This window comes from Apus apus, chromosome 2 (genome assembly GCF_020740795.1).
Source record: "Apus apus isolate bApuApu2 chromosome 2, bApuApu2.pri.cur, whole genome shotgun sequence".
Lineage (NCBI taxonomy): Eukaryota > Metazoa > Chordata > Aves > Apodiformes > Apodidae > Apus > Apus apus.
Window position 1 is genome coordinate 115,703,963 of NC_067283.1, and position 12,072 is coordinate 115,716,034.

The 12,072-nt window shown below is 33.8% G+C and overlaps 1 protein-coding gene across 3 annotated transcripts in view; it reads right to left on the reverse strand.

The window, feature by feature from the left end:
• Positions 1-224: 224 nt before the first annotated feature.
• Positions 225-12,072, reverse strand: part of RB1CC1 (RB1 inducible coiled-coil 1) — a 75,725-nt gene continuing 63,877 nt past the window's right edge. For 2 of the 3 annotated variants that reach the window (XM_051612690.1, XM_051612692.1), the window contains 6 exons: positions 11,182-11,233; positions 9,801-9,848; positions 6,667-6,725; positions 4,411-4,547; positions 1,553-1,623; positions 225-1,197 (listed from right to left, as the gene is read on the reverse strand). In XM_051612690.1, the coding sequence (XP_051468650.1) occupies positions 1,120-1,197; positions 1,553-1,623; positions 4,411-4,547; positions 6,667-6,725; positions 9,801-9,848; positions 11,182-11,233 (445 nt within the window). In that variant the 3' untranslated portion in view covers positions 225-1,119. The remainder of the gene's footprint in view (positions 1,198-1,552; positions 1,624-4,410; positions 4,548-6,666; positions 6,726-9,800; positions 9,849-11,181; positions 11,234-12,072) is intronic. The other variant, XM_051612691.1, reaches the window with a different exon arrangement.

Below are 12,072 nucleotides of genomic sequence, written 5' to 3' on the forward strand. Positions count from 1 at the left end.
TACCTGTTTGATATGCAGACAAAATTAAGTTCTGTCTACTTAAACTCTTCTCTATTGTTACAAGGCAGTTCCTGAATGTTGTTGAATATGAATGCCTTTTGTAGAAAATTTAGGTATTTCTATGCAATGAGACTGCTGGAGGAATCAGAGAGAAGCTGCAACAGGTTAACATGAAATGAATATTATAGATAGTATTTAAAAGGCACACAAATACTTCAAACACATACAGTTTCAAATCTTTATTGTTTTAAAATTCTACATGTCTTTTACAATTACAATAATTTGTTACTTAAATGACTCTTGTATGGTTAATGTACAATGAGTTTTTTCCTGAAACTCAACCATGAAATACATTTTCATCAATATGATTTTTCTAAATAGATTAATACAAGATTTCTGTTTTCTTGGGAAGAACAGGTGCTTCACTTTGAACAAACGGCACAGGTGTCTCCCCTTCAGAATCTGTGTGATCAATCCATCGAAAGTGCTTTTGAAGATTGCAGATCTATCTGTGACTGATTCTCAAAATCAGCCCATCAAATTACAAGGGATTTTTTTTTAACATTAAAGAGCATTTTCATGTAATGAAACAAGTTGCAGTAGTTATTTTTATTCATCTACTGAGGCAAACTCATGTTGAAGAAAAATTATATGATTATCTGCATGCAATGAACACTCCTCTTTAAATAGCTGATGAATTTTACACATATAAAGAATCTGTTAAAGAGTGCAAGTACTTTGATAATGATTTCACGAAAGGACGTATGCTGGTAATAATGGTAACTAACATTTAACATCTAAATACAAGCTAATGTATATTTAACAGGCAATTAACATGGCTAATAAACCATGTTTCATGTGGTTGCCCTTTGAGAAAATGAACTCATTTGGTCCACACTCCTAAAGTTATCTGGGTAAAAAAATTGGAAGGGCCAGAGTTTTTGATGAAATTCTTCTTTCTAAAATGTGACCTGTTAAAAAGTAAAAGCAGTACATCAATGACGTATCTTGTCACACGACCTCAGTATAAAAAGATGGCCTCGTATTCGGAGCGATGAACGAGCACTGAAGGACAAGTCAAAAAAGAATGGAGACAGAATGAACTAAAATTTTGCTGCGTTATACTTTCTTGTTCCATGGTACTGCCTTCACTCTGTAGAATTTTGTACCCAAAGGAACTTTGAATCTGTTTTGTGCCTACAAAAAAAAAAAACAACAACACAAAAACAAAACCCAACAAGTTATATTAGAAATGTGACATTCTTCCTCTGATTTTTATATTTTTAAGCAGGAACTGATTCCCACCCCTCAGCATTTACAAGACCCTTTGAATCTGGGCAGTAGGGACACAACTACCCAAGCCACTGCTCACTTACTCTTTTTTCTAGTTCCCCTTCTCTTGTATTCACTGACTAAAAAACAGAGCAGGAGTAGCAGACCAGTTTCATCTCACTTTTTATGCACAGAGTACTTTTCACAAATGCTACAAACATTAAATCTGATTTTCTTCTTTATTAATTTCATTGACAAGTTTCCATTACTGTTTTCTTACCTTTTTTGCCTGACAATATTCCTTTTCCATTACTTTTCCTAGTACCCAAGGTCTCCTAGATGCACCTGAAGCTAAAGAGACAATATATTTATTTTAGATAATCAACTACAGGTAACAGGATATTACATTCAATATGGATAAATATGTTTGCTAAAATTATTTCATTAAAAGCAGAAATTCTTGAAAAAAAAATTTAAAAATAACATAACTAAAGTAAGTTCAGATGTTAGGATAAGTCACTGACATTTTCAAACAAAAAAACTGATTTCTCAGTTTGATTTTTTTTTTTTTTAAGTTAACGTTAGAGGAGACAAAAGCAAATCAAAACTGACATTCAGTTAATGAATCAAAAAGATTCTCACTAACCAAGCTTGACTTTTTGCTCTGTTTTAAGGTGATTATTTCCTGAAGTATTTCAAAGCAGAGAAAGACTTCTGTACTCAGCTATTATTACTGACCCTACTGCAACATTTGATTATTTTTCTGTAGTAGTGACAGAAATAATTTACTCATAGATAACGATGTTAAGTTCTATAAGTGTGGTAGTTTTTGTTGCAGTCTTCTCAAAGTACCTGCTGCTGTTTGGAAAGAAGCACAAGAAACCCTCAATAATAAACTGACAGATCAAAAGAGCAAAAGTGGGCATGAACAGACTTCCAGCTTGTATCTGTTTCTGCAGCAGTAAGGAAACACATATTTGTCTTGTGTTCCCAAAAAATTACATTCATTCTACTTGCTTTGCTCTTTTCTAACTATCCCTAATCGTGGCATGAAGAAAACATCAAAATGTAGTGGAAGGAACAGCTCACATATGCTCTGCATAATATTAAAATCAGTGCTTTACTAAGCATGACTATTTATGAGTTTCTGTATCCAAGGACTAGAACCTGAGTCACTCAAGAACCAGAGTTTAAAATTACCCTTCAAGACTGATCTGGCTATTGATAACGGAGCAGATTCTGTTTTGTTCCACACTCCTAGAAATCAGTGCGAAGTATTCGTATCTGGGCTGAATGTTCTACATAAAACCTCAGGGTTTTTTTAATTTGCTTGGCTGGCAGACTTTATTGATCTAACAAATATAGTGAGAGAGATGCAGCATTTTCTTCCTTACATATGCAGATTAAAGCTTCCATATCCTGAAGATAAGAGACAACACAAAAACCATGCAGTCAATCCATTTTAGTTTTGCCACAGCATTCTAAGTGCTTTTAATGAAGGCAAAGAAAACCTACAATAGCCTAGATCCCTGACTCTTAATACTGTAGGTGGATCTATAGAGAATTATTAACTTGATATGTACATGTTGGTACAAAAGGTCAGATTAAAATAAATGTTGGCAGTCCTTAAAACACAGATTTGCAGAATCTATGTCCACACCAATTTTAACCTATCATAAACTATACTGGTGTTCTGAGTTTCATTTTCCCCAGTTCCTTGATGCAGAAATAGAATCAAGACATGGTTTCCTGAAGTACTGAGCTAGAAACCAATGTGACCCTAAAGCAAATGCTAAGTCTTAGTGTTTGTTTTATCAAATTTGAGACAAAGTGGTCAGCAAGTGGTAAGGAATGGGATGAGCCAATTCCATTTGAAAACAGACAGGTCAGTAAGTTGTGTATTCATAGCAGTACACAAACTGTCATGGTTTTTACCTTGTATGTGTAAAGCAACAGTAAGAAAACAATCACATTTCACATAGTTATGTATGTAACTCCTGATGCCATAGTTCAGACTATATTACATGTGTACATAAGTTTTTCCCTTATGTTTTGTGGAACACACATGGCATAGATCCTTCAGCAGTCTCAGAATTCAGCTAGTTTGGTCTTCTCCCAGAAACTACAGTTATTCCAGAGCTATGGTGTTTCACCATAACTGAAATCTACAATGACTGCTCATTGAAAATAAGTGGACAGCTTCTGACATCCAATAACATACAGAAACTTTTACTGATTAATTACAAGATTGCAACATTTCCCTTTGATGCATGTTCTTAGACATTTATGCAAAGCTGGGAGCACAGGTGGGTTTGAAAAAAACAGTGTGTGACAGCCTGACATTGTTTATATGAACCTGTTTCATGTAGCACATAATTGAGTGCAAAGTTTTGTTATTCTTCCTCATTTAAAATACATTAATACTTGAACAATTTAAGTGAGTTTACATAGCTGCCAAAACAGCTAACAACCTGAAAATTAGGGGAGGAGAAAACCAAATGTGCCATCAACCTGAATATAAGCAAAACATATAGAAGTTGTTCTCTGAAAACTTATGAGCCCTGCTAAACACTATTTAAATGAGGTGGAAAAACTTCATCAGTAGAAACATTGCTTGCAAACCCCCATATACTGTGGTTTATATTTTGTTAATTCAGACATGTATTTGGGTTCATAAATTCCAGTAACTTTACAGAAGATGAGCTACAGAAAGAACAAATTTTATCCAAAGACAATCTTCAAAGAACATAATAAAATGAGGTACTAACAATTAAAAAGCAGAGCATACAGGTTTTAGTTTTGTATTTACTTTCCTTATAAAAAGACAACGAAAACATAAATCAACACTAAGAGGCCAACAGACCTACACAACTGCACATTATTACTCATGCTACTGAATAGCTAAGCAGCCTGATGGGAATGTTTTCCCTATAGATGTGTTAACAAATGCTGTGTGTACAAAACTGGCATTTTCTATCTTTTTTTTCATGAAAACAAATAGCAAAAGTTACAACAGCTGACAACTATCATACATGCTTTTCATATTTATCACATTTATAAAATCACTTACTAAGTGTCAGGAAGTTAAGACTGTTATTGGTATGAGGAGATAATAATTAGAAATAATTTGACACTTACCACACTCACCTGGTTTGAGATCCAGTGCAGCAAGAGATTCTGAGTGCAAGAAATACAAGGTTGGACTAACAGTAAACAATACATAGTTGTCATGCCTTTCATCCAAGATAATGAGGACCAAATCGCCAACCTGAAAACTGAAAAAAAAAAGAGGAAATTATTAACAAAAGAAGCAAAGAAACTTAGAACTACATTAATGACACTGCAGTTTTTTTCCCCAAGTATTGCACAGACTAAGGCTTAGCTGAACAGCACCACAGGCATTTCTGCTTGTTTTGCCAACTCATATACACACCGTATTTTCTGAAGTCAACAAAACAGCCTACCTTTTAAAAAGTGCTTTTGAAATTTTCTTCTACATCCATCCGCTCAAATTACTTTTATTTCAAAAGAACTGGCAGTTTTGCTTTTACAGCAAAATATATCTATTACATAATCAGAAGTACTTAGCAAAATACTAGCGTTTCAATTTTATATTTTTATTCACCAATACTTAAGGTAATGATCACTGTACTAGAGTTTATGAACACTCTTCTGATGTTTTGTCAATTTGAACTCTGAAAAATACAGCAAAACATTGATGTAGCTATCCAATCTTAAAATTTCAAGCACACAGGACAAAGAAGGGATGAATTGTTCATCTATAATCAAAAGGTTAAAAGCAAAAGCAAAAAACGGTGACTTTACACAGAAAATATCAAGAATGTTTCTTCCTGACAGCAGGATAACACAAGAAGCCGCTAAGTTTTCATGCCAAGTTTCAGTAACAGAATTCAGAGAATTTTTTCTATCTCCAGCTTCCCTTTCACAGTGTAAATCAGTTGGAACCAAATTATTTCCCAATTAATGAAACAAAGTCTAAAATAGCCACAAATTAAGTATTAGACCATGAAAGGGCTCTGTAAATGAGTATCACTACTACTCTGGGGATGGGCAAGGAAGTGGCAAAAGAAGAGGAAAACTCTACTCCATAAAAGAACACTGCAGATACACAAGAGACAAATATTAAAATCTAGAGAGGAACATAGTTCATCTTCTCTAAAGTTCATTTTCAGATTAAATAAACAATACTCCAAGCTCTTCTGCCTGGACTTTGGCTTTCCAGTACTTGAAGGTGGCCTAAAAGAAAGCTGGAGAGGGACTTTTTACAGGAGCATGTAGTGAGAGGACAAGCGGTAATGAACTAAAACTGGAAGAGAGATTTACATTAAACATTAGGAGGCAATTTTTCACTATGAGGGTGGTGAGACACTGGAAGAGTTTGCCAAGGAAAGTTGTGGAAGTCCCATCCCTGGACGTGTTCAAAACCAGGTTTAATGGGGCCCTGAGCAACCTCATCTAGTGGGAGGTGTCCCTGCCCAGGCAGGGGGGTTGGATCTAGATGATCTTTAAGGTCCCTGCCAACTAAACTGTTCTATGACTTATTACAACGACAGACCATACTGACTTAGATGAAGACATCTCTGTTGGAGAGATGAATTAATTTTCCTTACCAAAGACTACCAAAAGCACTGCCAGAATATTCAGATGCTCACAGAAAAAGCTGATTCTGCACATACTGACCTAGTTACAATACAAAGTGGTGTAAATCAGAAAACGTTAAAGGAATAATCTGTGCTGGTTTTCATTCCAAGATCATTTTAATATATTTTCCAATTAGTATCAGAATGATAAATTAAGAATAGCTGCCTGTAGCTTTTGTATTTTGAAAGAACTAATACTTCTTTTTCTTTTTCCAGCAGCAATTCTACACTCAACTGCTAGCAGATTCATAATATGTAACAACATATTTGAGTTAATTTAACTTCATTCTATCAAGGTAAGCAAAACATTTTGAAGACTTAAGGAAAATGAAATTTATCTTGAAATGCAATGAAGCACTATGCATATTCAGGGTGAAAAGGCTTCCTTTTACTTTTTCTTAGTGTGACTTCAAAAACATTACAGATAAACAAAAAGTAATCTAAAAAAATTCTGGGAGGATTCTTGAAATCCCAGGAGGTATTATCCTTAAGAACCATGTAAAGAAAGGCACAGGATTCAAGAAAGCTACCGACACACAGAATTCAGAAACTTTTTTTGTTTAAAAAAAGGTTTTATAACATTTGATTTATGCCCAATTGGGAGGCTTCAATATCTGACACTTTAACCAGGTGACCCATATATCTTTTCACCACAGAACAAGATCAGAATTGTGACATTCCTTATTACTGAAGGAGTATGTATCTCTTTTCATGAAAATTACAACATACTTACTCTCTAATTGCAATTTTTTCAGAATGTCTTGAGGATACTGATGACATGCTCTGGGACATCTATAGAAAAAGGAAAGCTATTAAGTATTGGCATCCTGTGATGAAATGTACATTGCAGGTAACAATATGATGAATATAAATTTATTATTTATTTTAAACAGTGTCTATTCTTGCAGAACTTACACTTACTGAAGATAACAGCATACCTTTCTGTCATCCTGCTCTGTAGCAGATTTGACTGTTTCTGGTTTTGTTAGCTGGTGGCTGTTTTTTTGCTGGTTTTTTGTGAGGGTTTTTTTTGCGGTTTCTTTTTAAATAGATACCTATGAGATTTCTTACATATCTGAATTCTCCCTCATTTAAAACTGAGAAGTGCTTACCAGATCAGTGCCAGTGAAGATTTTTTCTGAACATACACAAGACCTATGCTATAACTATGGACTCTAACACAATAGCCATTGCCATTCTAAAAAAAGGCTGATGGCAAAAGACTGGAGGATAAACAAGTTTGCAATTAATCTTTGGATGTTGCACTCAATATGGTCTCAGTTTTACTAAGGACTGCCACATAACCCAAAGTTTACAGGAATAAAACTGGAGTCCAACTTACTAAGGCCAAACAAAGGGCCAATTATATAATACATATAACATATATTTTGGACATAATTCTTATTTCCTACATGCATGATATTTGCCTTTAAATCTGCTTAAATGAATTAATACTGGCATATGAACCAACTTCAACAGGACAAAAAAAATTTGAAGATGTATAAGTGTACATATACTTTCCACAGTAACTGTGATAATAAGAAATGAAAATGGGTAATGCTACTTTGTATCTACAAAGGGGGTTGCATGGCCCACATACAGGCAAGTAGAAAGAGAAGCTGATCCCATGTAAACATATACATTTCATTACCCTTTGTTAACTCCCTTACAAAAGACAACTCATACTTGCCCTGTAGAAACTGACTAGAAGCCTTCACATTTTTCCATGGGTTTCTACTTCCTGGACCATTAATATATGCTATTAAAAGCTAGATTACTCATGACTGATGTTTAGCACATGATTTTACAGCTATAACTGAAATGTTGCTACCTACAGCATATTTCCTACTGCCAGTCTCCCATCATCCCTTCTCCAGAAATAGTATCAAGTATCAGCTTGTCTGAAGATGAGCTTGAAGCCTAATTCACAACTCATTTTCCTAATGTCTGAAAAATGTGTCCAAGTTGAATAGAGTACAACACAAAAAGCTCCCAACTTCTGATGATACTTAAGAGAAGTCTTCTTTAAGGGGTCCAACTTCAGATCTTTATTATTTGTTAGAGATCGCATTTCTTTGATTTAATCACACTGTACTTTTCTTTCTTGAAAAAAGTTTTGTCTAACAGGAAAGTTGTCAAATGTGTGTAATTTGCTTAGATTGTTCACAAATGCCTTTGGGAGTTGTCTTCAGATGTTAAGAACAAAGATTTTCTTACTTTTTTACGACTGGAATAAGTGTTAGATTGAAATGAAAACTAGCTTGACTTGTGTATTTATTAATTTCTAGCTTTAGGAAAAAAGAACAAATTAGAATGTTAAGCATATTTCCATTAAAACTCAGTAAAGAATGTTTTATGAGTAGAATTCTAATAGCCCTTACACAGAGAAAAAGGTTCAATTTCTCAGTAATTCATGTAAAATAAAAATGCTGCAATAACATTCCTGGTATTAAAAAGAGCTCCTTTTAATTTTGTTATTGCTTATAGAGGTAACCCACAAAAGCAGCTTTTCTTTTTTTTCCTCTGCAAAAGCCATGGACCTGAGATTTTACTTTGTTGTGCACAACCCCTTGTAGGCTCCTTCCCTGAAGGAGGGGGAGAAGGAAGGATGATGAGACAAGAAATAAAAATAATTTATCTATGAAATAACCAATTTGTAAGCAAGGAATTAAGAATATATTATGTTTTATAACCATTTAGAAATCAATTTTTAATTGCTTTAGACACCAACGAGCTGCCAGTTTCTACTACATGGCTTGGTATTAATCCTAACAATAAAAAGAATTTTGCATTTATCTTGTTCAACACCACATTGTCTCCAATTTCATCTTTCTCTGAGATGACTAGAGATCAAGCATTTAAATCAGGAAATCTACAGAGAAGTTCAGAAGACTGCTAGCACGTTTAAAGTTTTATTGTAAAAATAACACAGAAATAATTTTTTGTGCACTTCATTTATATTATGTATAAAAAATTCCTTTTATAAAACATGCTTTTAGGTATCTTGCCATCTTTTCTTATGCCCTGTAGTAGGAAGAGATATTATGTACACGTTTTAAGTGTGGAATGGAAAGTGTTTAAAAAAAAATTGCAATTCCATACCTGAATATGCAGCAGGAATAAATTATATAGTAAATTTCAATCCTATCCCAAACAGAAAAATGGCAGCTTCTACTGGATCAACTTATCAAACGCTTTTGCTATGAAATGTAACTTGCAACTACATAGATATCAGTTCCTACTAGACTTGGGGATATCACCTGTCACTTATAGAAACTGAGATCATTATGGCTAGTCCAACCAATAAACTACCAAAGGACATGTCTGTTTTCCATACATACGCTTTTTTTTAAAAAAGTTTTAAACCTGCTAGCAAGGATAAACAAAAGGAAAAGAATTCAAGGGGAATTCTGTTACTATATTCTTTTTCCTTCCATAGGAATTGACTATTATTTGAGTGTTCAAGTTTAAGATGACAGCTATTTCCAGTTGCTAAGCAGAACTAAAGTTCCACACCTTACAAAAATTCCAAAAGCAATCACTAAGTTATTGCTGACACTTCTCATCATGATTTATGTGCAGGCATATTTACATACTTTAAAACTGTCCTTCAATCAGCAGTTGTTGAAAAACTGAGCCATGGTGCCACTGAAATTAACTCCCCCTACCCCAAGCTTTTTTCCAAAAGAAGACTGGTATCTTGAGGTAATTCTGAAAGGTTATTAGGTTACCTCTTTGTCACTTGCCGTAACACTTAAAACATTTTTAACTTGATAAAAACACGTCTTTAGATTTTAACAAACTAACATTTGTAAGCTTTTCTTATTTTGTCATGAGACTTAAAACATGCAATGTACAAATACTTACCAATCTTTGATTCAATCTCTTATTTTCCTCTTCTTTCAACTGCAAAGTCTGAAAGAAAATCTTATCTGATTAACTAGTTAATACATCTGATACAGTACATTTAAAAAAAAATTATATCACCAGAGCCAGGCTACTTACATGATATACATATTTACATCATCTTTCAGTTTTAAAACAATATCAAACATCATTTGAATAGACATATTTAAAAAAGTTTAGCAAGTACCACAGTGCTACAAAAGCTACTGCTAAGCTATGCTTATCTCTATACTCATCCTTCTCCTTAAGTTAGAAAAAGACTTCACTGACAGAACAGCAAAAGAAGTGTAATAGATTGCAATTTTATAGCTTCTACCCATAACAAATCCTTTGTAAGCAAATCACAGAATAAAGCACAAGAGTGCTCCTAGTCAGAAACATCCAGTGCCACAAACCATTAACAGAAAACGTTATGTTCTCTGACAGCTGATTTTAATTTAAGTGACTCTAAAAAGCCAAAGGCTAAAGACACATTTTTTTTAATTATTGTTTTGTTTCAGGTTGTTTGTTTTTTTTAAGGTAAATGTTTAAAAGGCAAGAAAAGGGCAAATGCATTGGATTTAGATATGATTGGATAGTTAAAAATTACTAGAATCTAAAAGATTCAGTGTAACTACTAATGGTTAATCTAGTCTTTTACCAAGAATAACAACTTCTATTTCATCAAAAACATTCCATTACTCAGTGGCACAACGAAAGCTATGCTCAAAGTAAAAGTTGCAACAGAAGTGAGTATTTCAGGTATTATATGTTGAGGTATATACAAGCTTGCAATTATTGCTTGTAGGAGCTGATAATAACTCCAAAAAAAAGAGTAACTTTAAGTACAATCATAGCAAGTGTTATTTTGCTTTTTACAGAAGGCAATACTGTCAAGATTATAACGTACCCCAGGTAGAATTAAAATGAGCTGAGCAATAGCAGTCTCAGAGAAGAAACTACCCATTTCCAAGAGGAACAGGTAGATCAGTCTTAACTCCTGTCCTTGCTTTGGATACCTTAATTTGAAAAAGTAATCAAAACTTATTTTTACTACAGGAATTTCCAAGATTTGTCACTACTAGGAAGAAATACTACACCTGACTCATTCGTACTGGAGCAGATATAAACAGAATATACAAACTTTAAGCTAGGTCAAGTATAATGTATTAACACTTTGAATTATTTCAATGAATGATACTGATTCAAAATGCATACAATGAAAAAACACTCCCTGGGATGATATTTATAAGCCTTGCAGATAGCATGTTGCATCAGAGTATAACTGACCACAGCACAACTTCACACATACATGTTTTTAAGTACTAGTTGTAATGCTTAACCTCACAACCAATCTACTCACTCTTTCTAACAACATTATCCTCTGTTTTTCTTCAGACATATGGACATTTTCACTACAAAAGAAAGAAAAAAAATTGACAGGTTAAAAATTAAGTTCTTTTTCATTATCAAAAATTATCTTTCCTACACCCCCCTCTCCCAGTCTTCACTCAGTCATGAGTGCATATTATTTGCTAGCACAGAAAGTCACCTTAAAAATAGACTTCAACATTACTGGTAGGTTTATGAGGGATTTTTTTTCCTCTTTGTTATTTTCTTTAAACCCAAGGAGCTTCTTTGTTGCAACAAGCCACTGAACTTTATAAAGTTACACAGGGCCATTTCTGCATATTCTACATTATTTTCAAAACATTAAGGTGAAAGATACAGCTCCAAAATGCTTTGGCAGTTAATCCTGGAAATTGCAGTTCAGATCAGTGTCATATTTTCCTAATTTTCGTAGCTTAAAGACTCTGTGTGCTGAGACTCCCTGGCAGAGGGACAAAAACGTGAACCTACTAATAGTCTCTGCTTTTCTGTGAGAGAAACCAAGCACTGGGGCACGATAACATAATTCTAACATTCGAACAAGAAACTTCATAAGAACACAGAGTAATTCCTAATACAATTTTTATAAATATATATATATAAAGGCAGGTTAATAGGAAGAAACAGTATTTCGTAGTCCAAACTGATTTGGCTAGGAAAAGAAAATGAACAAGGTCTTGGATATATGGTCCATTCATCCAGTCTGACATAACAAGCTATACATCCAAGCAAATTCCAAGTAGAACTAACAGATTATAACTAAGCTATGCTAATAATTCCTTCATTTCAGTTAAAAGGCTGTTTAGCTTTCAGTTAATAGAAATAAGTCAACAGAAATTTGTAATAATTTCTGCCTATTTATTAC